At 40.0% G+C, this 25303-nt stretch overlaps 2 protein-coding genes across 2 annotated transcripts in view; one reads left to right on the forward strand and one right to left on the reverse strand.

Annotated features, from left to right (window-relative positions):
• zcchc24 (zinc finger, CCHC domain containing 24) overlaps nucleotides 1-21295 on the forward strand; it is a 44095-nt gene extending 22800 nt beyond the window's left edge. Inside the window, exons 3-4 of the mRNA XM_030747849.1 lie at nucleotides 9702-9866; nucleotides 15068-21295. Of these exons, the coding sequence (XP_030603709.1) occupies nucleotides 9702-9866; nucleotides 15068-15181 (279 nt within the window). The 3' untranslated portion in view covers nucleotides 15182-21295. The remainder of the gene's footprint in view (nucleotides 1-9701; nucleotides 9867-15067) is intronic.
• ppifa (peptidylprolyl isomerase Fa) lies at nucleotides 21290-24402 on the reverse strand. The gene is made up of 6 exons (XM_030747850.1): nucleotides 24217-24402; nucleotides 24066-24096; nucleotides 23896-23984; nucleotides 23702-23798; nucleotides 22997-23072; nucleotides 21290-22869 (listed from the first exon to the last, which is right to left on the reverse strand). The coding sequence occupies exons 1-6, from the start codon at nucleotides 24358-24360 to the stop codon at nucleotides 22734-22736; spliced, it is 573 nt and encodes a 190-aa protein (XP_030603710.1). The 5' UTR covers nucleotides 24361-24402; the 3' UTR covers nucleotides 21290-22733.
• Nucleotides 24403-25303: the final 901 nt, after the last annotated feature.

Consider the following 25303-nt stretch of genomic DNA (forward strand, 5'->3'; position numbering starts at 1 on the left):
TGGTTAAGGAGATGAAGTGGTTTAACTAAGAAACAGGGAAGTGAGATGTGTCAAAGAGTGCTGCTCTGGTGTTTGTTGTTCTAGGTGCTATGTGGAAATGAATACCACTTAAGAAAATGCAGCGTGTGAAAGTATGCAACTTTTATTGAATAGTTTCCATGTTTCACATGTGAATTGCTTTGATGTGCTCAACCCAAACCAGATGGTGCACAAAAATTGTTTTGTCAGAATTATTTTCACCCAAGGAAACCAACAAATGTTTTTTTGGGTTTTTTTTGGCTTCTTCTGATGTGGTTTTATAAACAACCTTAGGCTCTTCCTTTCCAATGTGAATGGGACACTTCTGTTATGAATCACTGACCTGTCTGCATCTCTGTGATCATTTTAACTTTGCGGTGTGTTAATGGTATTATCAAATCATACAGAAGAATATCACACAATGAAATCGCGTAGCCTTGGCTTTGCTTGTTTGTTTCTATGTCTAATAGTTATGTTAGATAATCATTATCTATTAATAGATAATAGCTGATAACTTGAGATGCACCACCTGTGAAATTACAGTACTTGACCTTCACTTCTTAATATTTTTCTTAGAAAATGAAAAACAGGTGTAGCAATTTATTGAAACGTGCATACATAATTGTAAATACAGCATATGAGGCAAAAACCGAGTTTGTACAATTCTAATGAGCTTGAAAGTCAAGTTTGGTATGACCGCCTTTATTCTTCAACACAGCCTGAACTCTCGTAGGCAGCTCTCTGTCATTAAGTAGTCTCCAGGAATGTTTCCCTCCTTAAGAAGCTTCTTGACAGCCATCCTTAAATTGAGACCTTTTCCGACAAGGCTTCGGTGAACAGTAGCTGGATCAACTGAAGGCCTGGATACATCTCTCAGATCTTTGCTGAACTTTTTTCCCTATTTCTTGACTACATGACTATCAGATAATGCTCATCTGCTGTAGACAGTTTTTTAGGCCTGCCACATCTTCTTTTATCCACCACTTGTGCAGTTTGCTCAGAGGACGCACTGCACATCATACCAAGATAGATGGAAATGTAGGCAAAATATAAAGATTTAGGGGGTGGCCCACTGACAATTAAGTGCATTTGACAGCAGTTTGGATTCAGAAGATTTCTTATACAGTTGCTCAACCAAATCTTCTCTTTGCTAAAGCCCAATTGATATATTGGTATTGTCATTTATAACAGCTGATCAATGAAAATGTAGAAAGTAAATAAAAAAAGAGAAAAAAGACCCTTCATTCATGTTATGAATGTTGATGTTGCATAGTTTGTCTACCAGAGGGTGCTCTGCAACATTCCTGTTGGCGAAATGTGTTTGAAACGCCACAAACAAAACAACCAGCTCTGAGCAGAGTCGGGCAGAACATAACACGTAAACTGCATTGTCATATTATCTCAGTAAGGACTCATAACAAATATTAGGAAACTCAGTTTATGTTTTGTGTGTTTGAAAAAAATGCTGGCCATTATATCAGATTTGTAATTCACTTAATATCGGTATCAGTGACAGTCTTAAAAATCCTACATTCACCTGACTCTACTCTTTCCCTCATCGAACCACAAACTTTAATCCTCGTGTGCATATAAAGCATGTTGCTTGTTGTCACCTATCACTTTCTAAATGACAGTTGATCACTAGTTGTTATTTCAGGCTCCGGTTGTGTAGGTAAACTTCTTTCCTGCTTCCCATCAGTATTTTCTGCTCTTCGGTCATCTCAGCTGAGATTAGTTTAACTCAGTGCCCTTCTGTTTTGCACTGCTAACGGCTATTTCACCTGTCACTGCTTCAAAAGGTGCTGGATTTTATTGATATTTTGTGATCGCCACATTGGTGCTAGTCTCTTACTGTCTAGTTGAGTTGCTGTCTGCAGACTGAAAATATAGGAAATCCAATTCAAGGTTAATGTCTCCTCTAATATGTGGAGAAAGTATGAAATCTCATATCCACAACCTTGAAAGGAAACGTCTTTAGCATGATTCCTTTTTATATTTGGTTTAGAAGGGATGTCAAATATTAAATCAAGGGTAACCTAATGGAGGATTAATGGTTCAGTGTCTAACACTGTACAGTCTGGTGTCCGTCCACTGTCCATTACTCTTAGCCTGGAATGTAAAATCAACACGAATGCAAGGTCAACTTTAGGCTTCAGACAGTGGTCAGGACCACATTTTTCCAGTGGTCAGTAATACAAGACATCTTTTAGCAATTTACAATGGATCAGAATTTCAGGATGGTTTTGTGGCAAAATGGTATTCAAACTGCAATGTCAGAGTCAGATGCCTGGGCTGCATACCTCTTAATCCATTTCACATTCATTTCACCTACCTGATTTACCCTGAAATTTTAAGATATCCCATTCAGTGTAGTCTAGACTGTGATCTGTCACTTAAACGCACCTCTTAAAATTCAGCAGTCTGCCTGTAATTGTGCTTCAGATCCCTAATATTGTTGTTTTTGTAAAGCTTACATGCACGTAAGAGGGCGCACAGTCTGCATGCTCTGCCTGCGTCTTGGTGTACTACTCCACTGTTTGCCCTATGTTTGTTAGTATAGACCCCACCACCAACCCTCCACAAGCCCAAATTGGATATGTGGTTAAGAAAATGCATGGATGTGTCTTTATAATCATAAAATCAACCCCCCCCCTCGAGAATTCTCTCTGCATTTCTCCACATGATAACGAGTTGAGTCCACCATAGTTTTGGGCAGCGCTAAAGTGGTTAGTTAACGCTGTTTCACCCCCCCTTCAGTCACTGCAATGTATGGCCTAATTGAAAGCAGAGCAGCAATTTTACGACAGCTCTGTGTTTCTCATGTTGCCATTGTGGAAACCATCTGCTTTGGATTTAGATTTCCTCCTCCCTCCCCTTCTCCTCCTCTCTCTTTCTCTCAGTTTCTTCTTCCGTCTTTCCACCCTCCTGAGAGGGACTGATTGGAGGGTCTCTCCAAAAAACGTGGGGCTTGTGGTTATTTGTCCACTTTCCTTTTTTTCCGTCAGGTTTTAGACCAGAGGCTGCTTCGAATTCAGCTGAGATGTTAGCTGTAGTGCTAATCTTGGCCTCTTGCGTCCCATTTTTGTGTCCCTTTCTGTTTTACTGTCTATTGCACGGCTCTGTTTGTTCCATTTAAACCATTTTGTGTGCTCATTAATTCTGTGATATTAGCCAAAGAATGATCTGTGCTCTTGTAGCAGGGTGAAACACTGAGTGGGAGTAATTCAGGAAACCGAGACTTTCCAGTTATGTCTCAAGAGTGTATGAAAACCTGTGGATGTGGAATTTGCATGTGTGTGTGTGTCTGTGTGCGTGCATTTATGTCGGGAACAAGAGGAGGAAAAAAGGTTAAATTAGAGCTTGCTTATGCCTGCGTGTGGCCATGTTTTGTATCAGTGAATGTGTGTATAGTGTGTATGCTTGTTTAACAGTTCACTGACCCATTGTGTGTGTGTCTGTGTGATATAATGACTCTGTGCTGTGATCTGGACAAGAGGAGGATATGGTAAACTAGCTGTGATTATGGAGCATCGCTGCCTTCTCGAAGGCCGCTGTCCTCCACACACACACACACACACACACACACACGCACACACACACACACACCGACCCTTATCTCGACACACAGGGCTCTAAGGGGCTTAAACAAACACTAAGCACTGTCAAACTAATATGACAAACACCACTTGCAGCCTCCTAGCACGGACACCATCAGCTGATTCACTGTTTCAAACCCTTGTTTCCACTTGACGGACATCTAAAATGCTCTAAATTGGTCAGATATGTCCATTTAGCTTTTACCTTGTCACAAGCTTGAATGGTTTCAACTGTGGAGAGCAACGGAAAGCAAAGCACATCCTCCTGTTGCAGGCTCATCTCCAGAGTGTTGCATTGTGTGATGACGCAGTTCCATTAAATTAGTCATTGTGTCTATTGTGGACAGTTTGTAAATGTTGTTTTAAAGATTCTTTTTCTGGAAATCAAGCCTAACTAAAATATTTACTCAGCCATTAGTGTTTACAGCTGTGAATTTCGAGCTGTAATTCACTGCCCTGATGTAAACAGATGGACTGGCCCTGTATGTATGCGAAGAAATCTAAAGCTTAATTCATTAATGAAACTCGAAGACCACCACGAGAGGCAGCATGTTACAATAGCCCGACGGCAGCTGACCACAATGTGAGTAATACTCAGATTTATGACTTCAAATGTCCAAATAAATCCTGAAGAACTTTGCAGTTGCGCAAAACTGAATTCCACAGTTTGGAAAGCAGATTTGATATAGTTCACCAAAGAAATTGTTTTTTTTTTTTCGTTACTTTTTTGCACTTTTAGCTATGTAGTGTCCATAATATTGTATAGACATGCACAGAGTGCTATTTTCTTGGCTGATCTTTTTGCATGTGACCTGCTGCTACAGATTTTCGCTTATTCCGATTTTCCGAGTCTGAAATGCAGAATGACAGATGAGCACTGAGATATAAAGACGGAGGCTGATTGGTTCACAGAAGTGGGCAAGAAAATGATTGGACCACAGTGATGACTACAGAATTAAATTTGAGACTGCAGGAAAGTGGAAGTGGTGTAAAGAATTAACTTCATCATATACAAAGCAAAAACAAACTTTTCTTCAGTGAAAAGTATTATTTTCATAATATATTATTCATCTTTACAATTTCCCCCAAATGGTGCTCTGTTACTGGAAAGAGGTACAAATAATGAACTGATGAGTTGCTGTACACTCACCTTTACCTCACACGTGTTACTTTCCCAGACAACATGCTAGCGTGAGGCTGTGTGGGCATGCAACTATTTGCTCGTGCGTGTTGTGCAATGTTGTGTATGCCCATTGGACATGTTATGCATGCATGCAACGGACTGGCTCGTTTCATTCTGTACATATCCTCAGTACAAATTCGCTGTACTTTCAAATGTAGACAAAGGAGAGCATAAACAGAACTGACATATCCACTCAGTTGTGGTCCGTTCGTGCTCCTAGGCAAAAAGCAAATTAAATTTTTTTAAAAAGGGCACATCAAGTGTAGTACTGTCTCAATGAAGTGGGCAGTGAGGCTCATATATGGATCAGATGTGCAACTTGACCACAAATCTGATGTGGTAGTGAAGTATGATACAGTTGTTTTGCCGTCTCTCTCTCTCTGCACTCCATGTGTAGTTGGGAAAGAGCCATCTGAGAGACATGTTTATGACCAGGGTTTTGTTAGCAAGGGTCAGTTACTTTAATCAGCCACTTAAATGTGACATTTTAGACTGTGCTTACTGGCATCGTGTATTTTTACAATAAAGTAGGCTATTACACTTGGGATATCATTGTGTGTCTTTGTTTTTTGTCGTAAGGCGAAGAAAGTAGCTGGAACTGTAAAGCATGGGATTATACATGCTCTAAGGGATGGCACTGCTTCAGATGGTTAAAATGATTTGTGGTGTTACCTGCCTTTTTGGGAAACATGCTTTAGACACAATTTGCAGTTCATGCTGTGCTGTTTCTTTGTTGGACTTGTCTTTTGAGCCTTGGGCTGTGCCCGTCATGTTCGGTAATGCTGTTGCTTGTGTTTTCCTTACCATTTTCTGCTGTCATTCTGCCTTTTATCGCGCTCACAAACCTAACTTACTGATGTCTGTGGCTGCAGTAGCCCAAGATACACATGCTGCTCCTCCTATGCTCTGTGCTGTGCACGTCAGCCTAACCTGATGTGGCTCTAATGCTACTCCAACCACAATTGTTTCAACACGGCGGTGTTCTCATTGTCACTGGCCTTTCATGTAGTATGTTAAAAAGTAGAGGGAATGATGTCTACCGACTTTATATTGACCATGTCTCATATTTCTGTTGAGGTAAAGTTACTTTGCGATAATTATATTTATCATTGTTTTCGCCCAGCGGGGCGGCTGATGCTTATTCCAGCTGACATAAGGCGAAAGGTGGGGTACACCCTGGACAGGGCGCCAGTGAATCACAGGACTAACAGAGAGACAGACAACCACACACCTTCATATCTCCAGCCTATTTAGGATCACTGAGTTACCTAGCAAGCATGTTTTTGGTCTGTGTGGGGGAAAAACACACAGAGAGCACATGCATATTCTGCACATAAAGGACTCAGGCAACCTTGAGAGTCAGTTACTATTTGGTTTGTATACTGCATGTGCACAATAGAGCCACCTTCACAATGATTGCAAAGAGAGTTTGAGCTGATCTGAGATTGCTCAGATGCAGACAGAGGACAATTTGCAGCCAAAGGTCAAAGCCGGGCCCTGGAAGCAGCATGGCACAAGAGAGGAATGGTCATGAGGAGGATGAGTGCTGTTTCTGTCCTGCGGAGATCTGGCTACAATGTTAGTGAGATGTTTTTTTTTTTGTTTTTTTACATTTTAACAAACAGCTGCACAGGGAAATTATTACTGATTATGTTCAGATTTGTAAATAAATCTGAATAATAAGGGGGTAAGGTAAAACCTCCTGGGCAATACACCTGGTACTCTGATTAGTTTATTTTTTATTTTAAGCTCAAAATAGTCAAATGTATCTTCTTGTATGTAACACTGGTTAGTCTTACTGCAGCTGGTACTTGTGCTTTATAATGAATTTTAGAGTAAGAATGGCAGCCTGTTTATAGCTGGATTATATAACAGCTAGCTCATTTGTAGGCGAGCATTCAAACAAAAATGTTGCCATGGCATTGTCTTCAAGATTGCCCATTGATTGCATCAAGACAGCGCTGTCACTGTATATAGACTGGTTTGGTGTGAGCCAGCAGAAGTCAAATTTTCCAGCCTGCATGCTGTCACAGTGGGAGATGCAAAACTGACAGTGGCGTTGAGGTCATGCTGTTGAGGGGCCCGATTGAAGCACAGCCGCTCATACTTAGTATTGGCTCGCTGGTGCTGATGCAAAGTGCTGACGTCTGTTTGAAGAAGCCACATGCTCCTGATTAAAGTTCTTATTACTCATACATGGGCTAGGACAAAATAAGAGAAGACCAGGAATACTGATTTTAACCCTCCTCCTCCTCTCACTTTTATTACCCCATACCCCCGATATTCATTCCAGAATCTGCAAGCAATGTTAAAGTTATTATGAAAACAGTCTGCAGTCATGCAGGGAATCAGGAGTGTACTGGACAGGTCTGATATCAAGTAAAAGGCACAGCATTTCCTAACTTCCTTGGAAAGCTGCCAGCAGTTGCATGCTTCGCATGAGGATTACTTCAGTCTGTTGGATGAGATTTTCATAAAGAAAACATTTTTTAAGGGTAAAATAATAAAACATTTACAGTGTTTGCTTCCCAAATGAAGAAATTAGTTTGCCCATATGGCCACTCCCAGCCTGATGATGACTATCACTTGGCAAGTGGAAGTTCTGTGATGATTCTTTCTTTTTATTCCAGTGATGGAGTTTTAAATTGATAATGACAAGTTCTGACAAACTTACTAATCAGTGTACATTTGGGGTTTTTTTTGGCAAACATCAAGCAGTCGTTTATTTGAGGCATGCTTTTAGAGAAAAAATGTGTCTTTTCTCCCATTGCTGCTATAGCGGCCTAAATAAAGTTGCCAACATGAAGTCATGGGGCGGCTGCTAACGACGAAGCTGCCCTCGGGCTAGTGCTTTTTCATGACCGACTGTTCGTAATCATCTCCCTCACGAGAATCGGAGGAGTAATTTAACACACATGTAATGGAAGTTAATGTCAATTACAAAACCACAAACTGTGCCAGAACTGTTTGTAGGAGCGTTCTATATGATGGAGGTGGAAATATTTTAGTACAGCAAGGATGGACACACCCTGCTGTCATCTCACCATCCCTTACTATCCAGCTGAATACAAGAAGCTGTAAAAATACCTGCGCTGAAAGAAAAACCAAATGTTTGCATTCCTATATTATATATATGTCTTTTCATGGATGTAAAGATATGGATACAAGACAAGTATAGCCTCTGGGTCCGAAATGTGAACCTGCACTATTTCTAATGCACAGCAGGGGGCGGCTCTTGTGGTTGCAAAGAAGTCTAGTTGTGCAGAGAATGTAACCCGACTTGTAACTTGAATGATCCACTCAGTAAACACTTTCCTACAAATTTATGGTCATTGTTCATTTCTAGTCTTATTAAATGTAGGATGATGTTCATTTAGTTTACTGTTTTTTTAACCGTCAGAGTTAGAATAAAATGTGATGCAGTATGCGAAACCTGGATAAAGTTACATTTTTAACTTGGTCGAGCTGTTGTCATAGCCTTGGCTTCAGCATCTATTCCACAAAAAATTTTACGTTGGCCATAACTCGACAACGATGTGACCTAGGATGTTCAAATTCATACCATAGATGCACACTGTTCAAGCTAGACCCAACAAACTTCACACCATCCTTCACCGACTTTACTATTACAGCACTTTGAACCCCTCCCCCAACCCCTCCCACCTGTTACGAATCCAAAGCAGCCGAGCGTTGGCACTCGCTCAGCGGTGCTCTTGTTCTGTTTATAATGTGTAGCACATTCATACATGATTAAACCATTGATTGATGACAATCCACACAGAATTATCACCTGAACTTGCCAACATCACTGATTTAGACTTGAGCGAATCTTTGCAGAACCTGTAACCTCTAACTACATAATTGGCTGTCATTGCTCTCATTTACATGTGCTGGTGCATTATGTGTTAATTACCTTGTGGTTGTGTCCTGGTGTTTTATATGCAGTGCCAGCCAATAGAAACATATAAAATGCTGGGATTTTTTTTTTCCTCCCGAGTCCCCACACCTTGTTGTGGTCAGGTTTAAGTTATTTTTTGTTCAGGGGCAAATGTATTTGTCCCTCAAGTTTTTCCACTTCTTTGTAGATTGCCTCACATCCATTCTGATGGGTTCAGCAATTTGCTGACATTAATGAGTCCTTATGTTGATGCTGTGATTATTATTTCTTGTATTGAGATGATGATTGTTATTCTCTCACTGATAAATTCAAAAAATGCGGCGAAAAAAACCCAGCTGGAAATGCATAGGAGGAATCAATGATACTGGACAGGGAAATCACAATTGTTGCGGCTGCGTCGATGCAACGTTTAGTTACATTTATAAGGAGGTGACGTCAGGTTATGTCATAGGTTTACAGCGCAGGGTTACAGAAGGGTTTGTGGTTACGACTTAGCTACGGCTTAGATTTCCCACTGAAGCATAAAACTCATTACAGGGGCAAATTTTGCTGGCTGACTGGCCGGGTTACACCCCTAGATGTATTTGGCTGCACTGCGCTGGGGTTTTCCCCTCACAGCTGCGAGGTTTGCTGGACGAGGATTTGGGGCAGTGTTTGCATCAGAAACTGTTTTATAAACTACATTTTTTTGGACATAGTTTTAAGAGATATTGTAGACAGCAAACTTAAGAGAACAGTGGAAGTATTGGAAAGTCCGGTTGTTTTTGATTGTGTCACTCCTTGGCTGTTGTCTGTGTCCCTAGGTGGTTTTTCTTCTTCTGCGTCACAATAAAGAGTTTTGGTGCATGGCTGTGACGTCACTGGCATGCCGATACCATATGAGCGTGCAGTGTTCCTCAGTTTCTCTCAGATCTACCCCTCGTTCCTTCTCTTTGGGCTTCAATATATGCAGTCTATAGTTCCCACATGTGCAAGCATCTTATTCACTTTGCTTTGTTCTTTACAGGCTAGACCCAAAGGTGAAGGATTGACACCCTACCAAGGGAAGAAGAGATGCTTTGGCGAGTACAAGTGCCCTAAGTGTAAGAGGAAGTGGATGAGTGGCAATTCCTGGGCTAACATGGGACAAGAATGTATCAAATGCCACATCAATGTCTATCCACACAAACAGGTATGGGAGCCTGCATCAAAATATTTATGTCCTGAGAATTTGCAGTCAAGTTAAAAAAAAAAAAAAAAAAAAATTTCTTACTCCGAGTCTCAAACTCTAAAAAATTAACATGAGACTTTGACTTCTGCACTGTTTCGCTGATATTCCAGATGGCCTCACTAAACTAAAATAAAACAACACTCAAAGAGAAATCTGTTAGGCTTAACCTCAAAGAATCCTCATAACCTGTACAGAGATGGAGAAAGAATCCTGTCAGTTTTATATTTATCCTCAACACTTCATCTTTTGATATTTATGCTTTTTCACATTCTTCCAATTCCACTTCCTGAAATAAAATTAGGATCGCTGCTTGAGGCCTGCTCATTCTCAGAATACCACAACTGACCATGCTTTGCTCTGTTAGCACATGAAATGAAGCAGGAAAGGGACATTTTGTACATATGTCAAGGATTAACAACATTCTGAGACTGAAATTTTATGCACAATTTATTAAAAATCTGCGAGATCTTAACCAAAAAGCTTACCTATAGTCATAACCACAGATGGAAATCTGCATACACGTCACCAGAGCTAAAATATTTCTCAGTAAAATCTGTTTTGTTCCACCGGACTCACTGGTGAGAAACCCTCACTCTTCTCTGTGTCTTGTGGCCAAGCTGCACGCAGGCAAGCAAATTCTCTGCATTTGCAATGTCACCCACTTAACATACCCCCCCCCCCCCCCCCCCCCCCCCCCCCCAAGTTGAAACAGACCACTAACCTCTTTGTCCTTGGGTATCAAAGAGTTCAGCACAACTCCACTGCTGGCTGTGGATTCCCATAAATGAAATGAATAATATTTTCCTGTTTCATCCACATGTGTTCAATTTTTGTAGCTCTTGGCATATAGTCATGAACCCCCCAACCCTTAGTTGTCAAACTCATATTTTTGTCAGTCACTTTACACAATAAAATCTCTTTCAGCCAGTCTTTTGTCTTGTAGCTGCAACAAAGAAATAAATGATGTGAACAAACAGACAGTCAAAGCTAGTTAAATTCCACATAACTCAGTGCTCACTGGTGACTCCTTATTGAAACTGAATGAAAAGATGTCTTTTGATTGATTATCAAAAAAATAAAAATTTTATATATATATATATATATATATATATATATATATATATATATATATATATATATATATATGTGAAATAACACACTTCATGAAACTGTGCAGCGAAGGGTGCTTTATACTGTAAAGTAAAATCATACAATAATTACAGAGAAACAACCCCCTAGCACTTGGCGACAGTGGGACGAAAAAACTCCCTTTTAACAGGAAGAAACACTTGTCATAGCTACACTGTGTGGATGCAGAAATTGGACCCCAGAGCAGGACTTGTGGAACTGGATTGAACTTGGAATAACGCAGCTTTACTGCTGGTTAACAGCCAGAATAACATGAACTAAGGAATCTTTAGGAAATAACATGGAACTCGGGAAAAACACAGTGGAAAGGGAACCCATGACAATGACACAACAAGGAATTGGAGAAAGCAGACAATATATACACAAGAGGCAACAATGGGAAAGAAGAGACAGCCGGAGAAAACAGGTGAATGGAATTAACTAATAAGATGAGGGGAAGCAAAACAGAACACAATACACACGAGACAAGGGCTAGCAAAGTAAAGCAGGAAATGTGAACAGACATGACAGATGCAGACTTAAGATAAAACACAGGGACTCAGGTAACGCAATAAACTAAAAAGGTCAAGCTACAAATAAAACCCTGACAAGGAACTCAAAGGTACAGAACTCAAACTGCAAAACCCAATCACAAACTAAGAAACAAGGAAACATTAAATAACAACATTAAAAGTAAAAGAAAAAAAAAATGAAAAAGCAGGGCCACAGACCCAGGATCATAACAACACTCAGTGGATCCTGGGAACCCCCCAGCAGCCTAGGCCTATTGCAGCATAAGTAAGGGATGGTTCAGGGTCACCTGATCCAGCCCCAACTATAAGCATGATTAAAAAGGAAGGTTTTAAGCCTAATCTTAAAAACAGAGAGGGTGTCTGTCCCCCAAATCCAAACTGGATTCAGCCATCACTAGCAATACCTGGAGTCCAAGGCGATATATGTTATTCTGGGGAGGTTTTGTTTTGTTTTGGTTTTTTTTGCACTTAAAAATGACGCTGCAGGACGCTCACAAATAGAACTTTGTTGCTTCACTGTGTACGGCTTATTTAGCAAGTAAGAAATACACAAAAATGGTAGTAAAGATTTGGGATGTTCCTGGTGACTAATTTGCTAGTCATTTAAACGAGAGTAAAAACTTTGACTAGTCAACTAGTCTAAAAGAAAAGGAAGAAAGAACACATTTAAAAAGCTGCACACTTTAAAGTTACAAAGTTAAGCACCAGCCAAACAAATATTTCATGTGTATTTTAGGAGCTATCTGAAACCATTAATCCCATTCCTCATTAATCACTTCATGTTTTAAATGTGGCTGAAAAGTGTGGCATTTTGTGGCGTGTATAATGTTGTACACACACAGTGTCAGATTAGTTTGCAGTGTTTGGCTAACCTCAGCAGCGTGAACAGCAGTAGCCTTGGTTTCTTCCATCCACGTCGACATCTTCTTCTTCTTCTTTTGGATCATCTGCCTCCAACCTATCCCTAGCATCCTGCTCTGTCACACCAACCCTCCTTCACTACATCCATGAATCTTCAGTGTGGTTTTCCTCTTTTCCCTCCTGCCTGACAGCTCCATATTCAACATTCTTTGTCAATCCCCTCCTCTGCACATGTCCAAACCATCTCTAACTTTGTTTCCAAACTGCTTAACATGAGCTGTACTTCTTATATACTCATATCAGGGCAGTGCCATATTATATCATTCTCAATAATGCCAATATAAATTTTTCTGTGACATTAAATTGTCATAATGCAGTATCATTGTTCAGCAACACCATGGAGCACTCACTATCTACACTCCATATGACAGGAAGAGCAAATGGTGGATGGAAATTACGTGGTATTTAAATTTTCCTGGTAAAAAAACCTGCTTAAGATACTTTTGTACTTACATTTGAAGGACAAAAGAAGGATGTTACTCTTAAATTCTGCTGCCTCCAAGCATCAATAAGAGGTTCAGTATTTTTTTCCATATCTTCAGAAATATTACCTTGAAAGATTGCGATATGTAAATTTAAGGCTGTATCACTGGTCACTCCCAATGAAAATCTTAATGTCTTCAGCTCTACCTCCTGTCTTTTTGTCACCATCTTCTAAACCTTCAGCTCCCTTCATGTTTAACCTCAAGAAAACACTTTCCTGGTTAGATTATGGTCTCATTCTCCAGTAGTAAATCTTTTTAAATGCAACATATTTATTTTGTATTTTATGGTTCCCATTAGGTTAAAAAGACAAAAAAGCAGAGCAGGCATTATAGCAGGCTTACCTTGTGATTCAGATGTCAGTACCGTATAAGCATGTGGCGTCCCTGTCCCTCAATCAGCTCCTTGTTCATCTCGTCTGGTTTCAAAACAACAAGATGGCAACAGCCAAAATGCTCACTTTGAGCATTCATAATGCAACTTCACCTACCAGTGGGTGACAGTACATGCATTTGTCATATACAGTTTGTGCATTGAGGTTTATTACATGTTACACACACAGAGTTGTCTGCCATATTGGGCATGATATGATACAACCACCAGTTTCTAGGGGAAAATATGCATTCCATGACTGGTTGGCAGTGGTTCCTGGAGGCTTCTGACTATTAAACCAGTCACAAAGAAGGTGCTGCATCAAAAAAACCCTTATTGATTGCTTTGGTTGCTAGTAGATTGTCACGATTGCCTGTAATTTTTCATGTTTATCTACAAATAGTTGCTAACTTACAAATGAAGCAGTAGTAAAACTTGAAAAAGTGCAATGCAAATGTAAAAGCTGCACCTTTTGAAGTGAACCTTCTCTATTTCCAGTTTGCCTTTCACTTTTCAGTTTCACTACTTCTTGGAGAGTAGACAAGTTCGTCACTTCCATCCAAACTACTGCAACAGTGTGCTCGTGACCAAAGCACTCATAAGGAGGTTTTTGCCAACCAGTGGGGAAACACACATTTTTCCCAAGTGACAGGTGATTGCCAGGGGGTCACTGACCGGTCTGTAGGCGTATGTGACTAGGGCCACATGTGGTCATGTGTCTGCAAAACCTCAGTATGAATAGGTTTATCTAGTCTATGGTTGTGCCTTTTGAGCTCCTCTGAGCAGTGGCTTCATTTCATTTTTTTTATTTTATTTACAGATTTTTCACCTGTTTTTTTTTTCTTGAGCTACTTATATACATACATTATTGTTATTTATTGTTTAATCTCTGGCTGTCTTCCACAGCATGTCTTTTGTCCGGTCTCCCTCCCCTCACCCCCAACCAGTTGCAGCAGCAGCCGGTCCCTGAGTCTGGTTCTGCCGGAGGTTTCTTCCTGTTAAAAGGGAGTTTTTCCTTCCCACTGTCGCCAAGGATTGCTCATTAGGGGTCAATTTTATTGTTGGTTTTTCTCTGTAATTATTGTAGGGTCTTTACCTTGCAATATAAAGTGCCTTGAGGCGACTGTTTGTTGTGATTTGGTGCTGTATAAATAAAATTGAATTTCCTGAAGTTCAGCACTTGCTGGCAGACTCATTTAGACTCAAATATCTTCTTGTGGTGACCCATGGTAATCTAGTTTCCTTTAGCTGGAAAACTTGGAATAAATAACTTGTTTTTGTCAAAAGCTCTAACAAGAAAAAAACAATAGATGAAAAATGACATTTTCCAGATGGACTGTTAAAATAACCTCCAAATGTGCTGGCCCAGAAAGGCTACCTTTGTCCTTGATAATGAGTCCAAGATGGCCAGTGCTGAAGCCAATATTTCCATACAGTTCATTATGATTAAATGCATACTGGATCTTTTCCTTTAGTACCAGCTTGTTAAAGTGTATTTCAAACTAGCACAGCTGATGGTTCTTTGCCATATCTCTGTGTCTAATTCGGTATATAACAGGTCTGTGAAGAGTATGAGATATGGAGTTGTTAGGCGTATAGCTGAACTGAATTTTCTGCCAAATAAATTGCTTGCAAAAATCAAGAGGTTTATGTGTGTTTGTTTCTTGCTTTGCCTTTTTCAGTGTTTAATATGACCCATTATTGGTCTTCTGTTTGTATCTCCAGCGGCCTTTAGAGAAGCCAGATGGCCTGGATGTGTCTGACCAGAGTAAGGAGCACCCCCAGCACCTGTGTGAGAAATGTAAAGTCCTGGGTTACTACTGCCGCCGTGTGCAATAAGTATTCATCATTATTCAGAGGCAGAGAGGAACTCCTCCATCCCAAACCCTGTTGTTTAGGCACCATTGAGACTTTTGGCATCCTCCCTGCCCAGCTCATATCCAGGTTATCTTCAACACAACATGGCACCCTTTCTTCTTCACGTCTTCCTCCCAGTGTCTCAAAACCTCTAATATAGACAGTAGCTCTAATCCTCTATATTCTCCTGATGCCTTCCTTCTCTACCACAACAATTAATCCCGCTCCCTCGTCTCCGCCACCTGTGGAACAGACTTTAGTCATTGTTCTGCTTTTTCAGTGACAGTACATTCAAGAATATGTTTGAAGCTGGCCCTCTCTCTTGAAGTGCTCTTCAACAAAGCAACAAAGAAAAGAAAAGAAAGGCCAAAATCAGTGACTTTTTATGCCTTGTGTAGCCGAAACCACATGATCCCACTACTCAATACTCAATGTTTAACAGAAAATTATTATATTGATGATTTAGCACCAGGGATCTATTTCGTTGGCATCACTGACAGTATTTGTCTCAATAGATTACCTCACCTTGGGGTTTGTTGGCTTTGTGTTTACCTGCCAAGCGAAGTGTGTGGAGATGTGACGATTTAACCGGGGCCTCTCATGATGGCATAATGTATACGAGGCCTTTGATGTCTTGCCGTATTAGGGTCAACAGCACATCTTATTAACTGTGAATTAACTGAGGGATAACGTGCCATGCATCCCTAGCTTACATTTGGCCTATTTATTTTCTTGTTGTCTTGTGTGCAATTTGAATTTTAACTGGGACATAAAGAGACATTTTTGTATGTTTGTATATCACGTTATTGTGTAACTGCTTCCACGTGTCTTTAGAAACTACTGTAGGTTCAGTCGTATAAAGCGCTCCTCTGGCTAGATTTTAGTGCATTGCTAGTAGATAACGTTTCATTTATCCTATTACTATTTTTTGTTGCTGTTCTTGCCACACAAATTCTTCTCTATTTGTTAGTGTTGGATGAAAAAATAGATATTAGATAGGCAGAAGAAGCTGTGGAGAAAGAACATTTCAGTAAAAATAATGTTGTTATTCACATATTTTCCTCTTTTCAAAACTATTGATAAAATGAACTTCTTGCCACAGTTTGATTAGCATTATTAAACATGATTTTAGACCTTGAACTGTTCACATAAATCCCGAATAGATTTTAACCACAAGCTAGCAAAATACAAAAGGAGTTGTTTGCTTGAAAAAGATTCAGAGAGACATTTTAATCCACGTTTTAGTGCCAGTTGATATCTGGCAGCCTTAGTGGAGTCGGTGAAGCAAGATGGAAAACTTTCCAAGGGCTTGCACACTTCAGAAACTATGTCCGACAGCTAATTGCAGCGTAAAAGAGTGCCTAGAGGGAGGTGAAGCTTTGGAGAACTTTGCTTTTCAGGTTTGTTGAGAGACAGAATAGAAGAGCTGGTTTGTGAAATGTTGATGCTGAAGATTCATGGCTGTATTGAAATTAATGGTGATTGAAGTTTACATTCACTTTTATGGGGCCTAATATCAGAAACAATATCTTTAAAGTGGACCTATTATGTTTTTCCTACTTTTTTGTCATATATATATATATAAAGGGTGTGGAGATTGGCCATATTAAACATGACTTAAATTTAAAATAAAGGCATCTGTGGATATGCAGGTTATCAGCAGTAATCACTTTCTACTGCTGTAACCACTCAGGTTCAGGCAGTTTTTTCTTGGCTCCAGTTTAACATCCAGGCAGAAGTTTAGCAAAGTTAAAAGTTAACAGAAGTTAGCAAGCTAGTTTCCACCTAAAGATATGCCATGTTCTGACTGAAGTAAAATAAAAATAACTTTAGAAGTAAACAAATTTGGAAAACAAAATAGCAGTGACATTCAGAGGATTAGTGATTGGGCTAGCTGACAATGCCAATGATGTGCTAACTGGTGGCTAGCTATGGAGCTGTATTTCCACTAACACATTTGCAGAGGGAAAATGTTGGACGAGGGTTAAATTGTTGTCAATAAAAGTTCATGTTGAGGGTTCCCGATGGCCAGAGACAAAACCATTATATAGTAAGAAGGCCCTGAAAATGGACCAAATTTCAGCGAAGAGACCCTCTGAGATGAGCCCATTTGCAACATTAATATGTTGCTACATGGTTTGGATTACTCACTATGAAAACCCCTCGATGCTAAGCCTAATGTCCACACTGAAACCTTAGCCAGCCCGAGAGTGATTCTTTTCTGATGCCTTCAAATATTCGGTGTCCGGGACACCACGAGCCCAGTTACACCATGAGTTTTTATAAACTTAGCATAAAACGTGCTCCGTGTAAATACTTAAACTGAATCAAATGGACTCTACTGGAGCGCACAAATAAAAACTGAGCTGGAAACAAGCATTATAGATCCACTTTAAAGGAAGAGAAATACCCATTGCGGTTCCATATATCACTGTGCAGATGTGAAGCACTACAGAGGAAATTTTTCTAGTTTTCATTTATGGTAATCTGCTTTTCAAGGATCCTTGTTATAGGAATTGTGAACTATTTTATATGTACTGTATTTCTAGCCTTACACAAACTGGTTGACAATATTTTATATTATAACATACTGTATGTGCCTTAAAACGATTGTGTCAAGGGTAAGAGGCCATTTGAAGTTTCAAAGACTTGTTGCGAGAGGCTCAGAGGTGGAGTAGGTATACGTGCATGTGGTTAACTGTGATGCAGAGTAAGTTTGTTATAGGTTCAAGATGTGACAAAGGACAGAAAAACGATAAAGCTCCGCTATTAGCGGTTGAACTGGCATAGTGGGTGTTCGCTTCATGTTGGACGCACAGGCTGAAACAGCATTTCCAGCTGGCAATAACAATCTTACTGTGGTCTGTTGTCATGGAATATCAACAGAGATGTTATTTTTTAGTCGATCCTCACAACAGAATGAAGTTGCAACAAACTGTGGACCTCACTCATTGTTATTCTTATCTGTTATCATTGTGTTTTTTCAAGGAAACCACGAGTTTTGTGAAAACACACATTGTTACTTGCTTTTAGTGAAAATGGATGATATTGGTGCATTACACTGTTGGGAAATTTAACTAAATTCCATCTGTTGAGCTAAAAGGGCACTCTAGTGATTTACTATTCCAGTTCCACCAGTTGGGAGGCCTTCAGAAGACACTAAATAATAGTGCATGGAGCAGAGGATGAAATATCTTTACTTTTAGTTTGGCTCAAGCTCCAAAAATGCATCTGACATTATGCAACTCAGTAGCCTTTTTAAGTAAGCTCCATAGACTGTATATAAACAATGGATTTCAAAAGCAATGTCAATGTTAAGACATCTTAAACTTACATTCTCTGTAGTGGCCAATAGATGATGACTTGTGTGGTAAATGGACTTCCACTCTGATAGCTGGAGGTTGATGGCAGTCACTGGGAAAATAATTGCTAAAATTTGAATCATGCAGGTCTTCAGACTGGTCAGTGACCCCCTGGCAACCACCTTTCGCTGGGTAAAAATGTGTATTTTTTTCAACCGGTTGGCAAAAACCTCCTTGTGTTTACTTTGGTCGCAGCAGATCATTGCGGTCACTCTTAGTTTGCGTGGAACATGCCAACTTGTCTGCAAAATGCCAGCCAGCTTTCTGAGGGTTAGACACACAAACCGGAAACAGGTAAGGTTTGCCTTCAGAGTAAAAGTTGCATCTTTGAATGCAAACATTCTCAGTTCCCAGTTTGCATCATTAGTGAATGTCTGCAGACAACTTGGCATCTTCCATGCAAACTACAGGCGACCGTAGCAATCTGCTAGCGATCAAAGTGTTTGCAAGAAAGTTTCTGGAGCAGAGCTCTCTTTGCGACCAACAAGCTCCTGAAACCACTCGGCAGCTAGTCAGGAATACACATTTTTCCCTAGTGCCACATCCAATATGGCGGATGAAGTCACACGAGGAACCTCTGGAACCCCCAGTAAATAATTCTCAAGTCTCAATTGCTACTTTCAAGTCGTATTTAATACAGTGATCATTTTAAAAAAAAATATGATCCAAGTTAATAGTAAAACATAATAAATCAGGGCATGTTTTAGAATATGTCCGATCTATCCGTCACTATTGATGTCTGGTTTCAAAAGAACAAGTTGGTTGAAATTCAAAAGCAATTAGGTAGCTATGTCCATCTTCTATATACAGTCTATGCTAGATTCCCCTGCCTGCTAAATGCTGACATTAAAATGCTTCGATTTGTAATGCAGGCTTTTTTTTTGTTGTTGTTGAAAATGTGTGACATCCCTATGCCATCATCAAGGTTATCTTCTCAGACTTGACAATGATCCTCCACAGCTCCAGAAGATTTTATGGTAGCTAAAAGAGAAATCTGTGGAGTGTCCCTTTGAAGGAGGAACTGAAAGCACTTGTCCATCTATAGTAAAGACCCAATCTGTATGAAAGGTTCTCCTTAGAGGTCACCACTGTTGGGAACAACCCATTTTTCTTCTTATTCATGTCATTTTTTTTTGTTGTTCTGTGTGATGACACTAGGCTAACAGGTCTCTCAGAACCTTATTATCTACATCAGACCATGTGGCTGTAGTGAAAGGAATATATATACCAATGATGCCTTATGAACTAACCTCATAAACAAATAACATTATTAGTTATTGTGATTCACGTTAGTGTTGATAAGTCCTAATTCCGCCCAGAGACGTGTTATGAGGAGGCCGTTTAAAATGGCAAACTCAAGAGCCAATGGAAGCAGCTGATACATAAAAAAAAAAAAGAATCTCTGCTTTCAGACCTAGTGTCTTGAATTACATATACTTGACTTTTCTAGTACCTTTTCAGTTCAAAATTGTTATTTTCTATGAATGAGATGTGTATTTTGGAACTCTTAATAGATGTTGAAAATTTTAAAGCAATCTGCAAAAACTCAAGAGTTATTTCCCTGACAAAGATCGACTGTTTATGTATATATTTGATGGCCATTGTTTTCAATGATAGTAGCTCTTTTGAAGTGTTGAAGCAATATCAAAGCTTTTTTTTTTTTTTTTTCTTTTTTTTGTCATGAAGAAGGGCCTATTGCTGAGAAATAATCAAAGCTGGGAGTTGTTTTTTTTTCTTTATGTGTTACAATAATCTGAAGGGTTATCCTGCAGAAATATTTATGGAAAGACTTTTTACAACACTTTTTGTATAGAATATGCAACAACGTTACACTAAGAAGGAAATATTGATGTCTACATAGAATATTATTAAAAGAAAAAAAAAGCTGGTACATAATTAATAACCTTTCTCGATTATAAGCCATTGTATTTTTGCTTTATGATGTTATCAGTGTTGAATAACCCATTATTCAGTTGCTATGTGACTAATTATGAGCTGCCATTTACATCCATTCAGCCACATGTATTCATTTTGTAAACAATATTATGAAAATATATTGTGTTAACATGCAGAAGTCTGTTTTTCTTAGTGACGGATACTCACCACTGTATAAATGCATTAAACTGTGAGATGTAGTTTGCTTCAAGCAGCGATGACAAGAAACTATTATAAAATGTTACATTAGTAGTGTAGGGAGTGTATACTTCTGTTAAGGAAGCGTGTGTGACAAAGAACTATTTTAGGGTTTGCATGTGCATGTGTTTGGTTTTGAATGAAATATTCTTTTTGTGCAATGTATACCTATTTAAACACCTTACAGTAGTTTGCTAAAGTAAATATTGTTTTTAACATTATTAGCAACTTCTGAATGTTATTAGTCCTCATTTACCGAAAAATGTAGCCTCTACAGATAATACATATTTACTGAATGTATTGTGTTAACACTTAAGTGGTCGGGTCAGAGAGTCCCGTTTGTATTCTTTACTGTCTGTATCACTTGAGATGTTTGTCATGCAGTATTGCAATAATGTAATATTTGATTTGGACAGAACGCAGGCGTGCGGTCGGGAAGACAATGATTATGGGAAGCAAGGACAGTCGTGGCCTCGAGTGTCGACCACAGGTCTGTTTTTCATGTCCATGAAACGGCATTCCAAAATGTGCCTTATTTGTTAGTTGGGAAAACATTTTAGTGCTGTTCAAAGTTTGATGAATAAAAGTCGTATTGAATTAAGAGCCGCCCGGATCGCGCAGTTTCATTTGTTTTTGGGTCCTGTGCCGAATTTATGTTAACTGGGAGGTGTCCGTTCTGGTGTCTGATTTCCTCCAAAAGCAACACGTTGTTTCGTGAGCGCTCCTCTCGTTACTGAGACTATGTTTTTGCCATCACTCTGTGCCGTGTCCTTGAGTGCAAGGCTTATGCAAGACTTGAGCGTATAGATTACGATAAAGAGGTTTTTTTAATGGATTATTCATGGTGGTTGTGTAACACAGAAGAGGGAGAGACCTGGAAAACATCTTTTTCTTTTTTTTTTCTTTTCACTTGCCATGAAAGTGCTGAAAGATAACAGACATGTAAAACCTACCAGGCCCCCACCACGACCACCACGACCACCTCCTCACTCGTGGACAGGAAAAAGCACTACACGAACAGGACGCCCACTGACGCTGTGTGATAATGCAGACGTTTCGAGAAGGACCAGCATGCACCAGCTGTAAAGATGTCATTGTTTTTGCATGTGTGTGTGTGTGTGTGTGTGTGTTAAACGCTGGCCGCAGCGCCGTCATCTCCAAAGCCAAGTTTCCATGCACAATATTGGACATGCATTCCAAATAACTAAAACTAAACCCGAGGGTGGGGACCCGAATTATATCAAGTTTGTTACAACATCTCCAGCTCAAACAGAGCGAGAGCTGAAAAATCTCTATGGCAACAATGTAATCTGAGAATTCAAACAAACGGGGGAAGGTCAGCGCACATATGGTTTAATTTAGGGGTAAGAGCTGCCTTTTTCACGTCGCTTCATTATTTACTTTTATAAAGTATTAGCTTGATAAGCAGCACCACCCAGTCTCTGGCTTTCAGACATGTCCTGGCCTCCTCTCTCCAAGACACCCTACGTTTCAATGAAGAGACATTTTCAGGCCCCTCTGGCTTCTCCCAATGAGGCTCTAGCTCACGTGTCCATCACATATTCATGTGATGCTTCTGCTGTAGTGTAGGTGGATGTCACATGATGTCACATCCTGCTCCGATGGACAGGAAGTCAGTCGTGCTGCAGCCCGTGTCTAAAAAAAGCAGGCGGATCATTTCCGGGAAGCCTTAAAAGCAGCAGGGTCGGTGGCACATCAGAGCATATGTCTTGCAGGAAGAGCAGACCTAGTAAAATCTAAAAACTGGCCATTTATTTGGCAGTGACTGGAGAATGACTCACCACACAATTATATTACATGCTTGCACACAATTTAGACCAGTCAAGTAAAGTTTTAGAGAGTAAAGGGGTCTGATCTTAGTGTGATAAACATCAAAAACCAGCAGTAAAAAGTGCAGAGTTTAGGAAAAACCAATCACCTGTAAAAGTAGCCCCTTTATCAGAGTATCATGAACACAGGGAATACTAAATTATTGTACACTGACTCATCCAGCAGAAGTCTCTGAATGCATTTAGGTGTCATTTGATCTCCCCGCAGTCGATAATGACAATTTTCTTGATCACACCGCCATCGTGTAAACCAAAGGATTCCATCTTGGAGACCACATCCATCCCATCCTTCACCTGCCCGAACACCACATGCTTACCATCAAGCCTGCCAAAAAATAAACAAAAAAAAAAAAACAAAGAAAAGATGAAAAAGTGAGTCCAGCTGCTGGTGATTGATGGGGCACAAATCAGAGTCCCAAATGACTTTTTAAAAAGTTCTACAGAGTGTTTACCACTCGGTTTTAGTTGTGCAGATGAAGAACTGCGAGCCGTTGGTGTTCGGCCCCGAATTTGCCATTGATAGCATTCCTGTGAGAATCAAGAAACAGAAGAGAAAAATAAATTAATCAATTGTATGAGATGCAGTAAACAAGACCCCAATGTGCTTTTTACTCCTGATCCAAGGACATTTAGGCCTCATTATAGCAACGACATGCAAACATGTGCAAAAAGGGCCTCTTCTTTTGAACTGACGCACACTGTGATTACGCAACGCAAAACGGGGCACTAAATAATGTGCGCATGGATGATGTTTATTCAAGAAACTGAGTTATTTTGATTAGTGCATGTGGACTCCCTAAAAAGTAGGTCATTCACATGAAGTTTGAGTGCTGCATGAGATTCTGCACTGCCATCTAGTGGAGAAGACGCAGGATTAAAATGGAGAAGAAGGCCTGGCATATAATACTGAAGGTTTAACTCTGATTTCAATCAATAAATGGACTCTAATCACTATAACATTTAATAATATTTTGAAATCTCCACATTTGAGAACCAGACAATACAAAAAAAAAACATTGTTGCTATATAATTGGCTTAATCTGAACACAGAGAAGCATAACTTTGCACTTTAGTCTGCGCTCTTGGAGCATGACATGCCTCATGGATCTATATGATAAAGTAGTCTGTAGTAAAGCCTCAAAGCTGTGGAACTGTACCTGGACCAGTGTGTTTTAGCTTAAAGTTTTCATCTTTAAATGTTTTCCCATAAATAGATTTGCCTCCTGTACCGTTGTGGTTGGTGAAATCTCCTCCCTGCAAGAGAAAACACAACAACAACAACAACATGGCAAACAAACAGCACTCTGCACTTTACTGCAGCACAGTGCAGGATCTTCACTGTAAACTGTACCTGACACATGAACTCGGGTATGATCCTGTGAAACACTGATCCCTTGTATCCAAAGCCATTCTCCCCGGTGCATAATGCTCTGAAGTTTTCTGTGGAATTGGTTGGATCTTCATTAATTACAAGTCACGCACAGAATGAGACAATCGTGAGGAGAACACGACTTCGCCTACCTGCAGTCTTTGGCACCACATCTGCATTAAGCTGTAAGATAATACAAATCACATTCAAATTCACGCACAGCACTTATTTGACCACTGACAGATATGCATGTTGCAGGTTAGACCAAGATCTTTGGAAGCGACTTTAACGCTAGCGAGATACCTCAATGACTATTCGTCCGAGAGGGTCACTGTCGGCCTGGACGTCCAGAAACACCACCGGGTTCTTGCCGGGGCCGGGAGACAGCAAGCGCGCCGCGGAGATGCCCAGCGAGCTGAATCTCATGCGATTTTTCAGTTGAAACATATCTGCTCAGCTCGCAGGGTGAGGAGGACCTGCAGGCCATGGCTCGTGTTTACGTGTGACGTCACGCGGATGGGGCGGAGCCGCGCGCCGGGGGAAACAAACAGCGACCCCGAGTGGGAGGAAATCGATCTACTCCGGCTCTTTTTCTTTTTTTTTTTTTTTAATCTCAGTAATTTAACTTACATTTCAACATTTTTATTCACTGAGCGTGTATTCAGTCTCTAATTGTTGATTTTTATTTGTGCCAAATTATTTTAAAACGTCTGCATTCATTCATTTGCTGAAAGCTCGGCACTGTGCAGTGTGTCCTTAAAAAAAATTGTGGAGGCCGGACAAGTGGAGGACAAAAGAGGAAGTGGCATACCTAAACTATCCACAGCAGATGAGCAGTGTCTGAACGCCATGTCCTTAAGAAACAGAAAAAAACTCCATGATGTAAGACACAGAGAAAGTCATACAGAAAATGATTACTTCAAGTTATTGCTGCTAAATGTGGTTCTGCAAGCTAATGAATCATAGGGTGTGCTTTTCCCTGTGGCTGCACATATTTTATAAATTGCACATATGCACTCTGTATAGAACAGCATCATCATACCCTGACAGGAGAGCAGGCAATGACGGCTGATATGACGCTGATTGAATAAGACAAAGTAGGAGTTGAGGTGAATGTGGGTTGCAAAGCTGCCTGCAGCGCACAGCAACTGTAGGCAGGCTAAACCAGCCTGTAGATGTGTGTCAGTGGAGCCGTCAGCAATGAATGAGTTTGACTTTGTGGCCTGATTTCTTTTTCTTGTTCTGTGGAATATGCTGGACATGTCGGTTGCAGTTTTTCCACACCAAAAGATGGAGAGGCCTTTAATTGTGTTTCATCTGAATACATATTTATTAGATAAATATTAGGATGTCACATCATCTAACTACATACAGATTTGCAAGACTAAAA

This window comes from Archocentrus centrarchus, chromosome 15 (genome assembly GCF_007364275.1).
Source record: "Archocentrus centrarchus isolate MPI-CPG fArcCen1 chromosome 15, fArcCen1, whole genome shotgun sequence".
Taxonomy (NCBI): domain Eukaryota; kingdom Metazoa; phylum Chordata; class Actinopteri; order Cichliformes; family Cichlidae; genus Archocentrus; species Archocentrus centrarchus.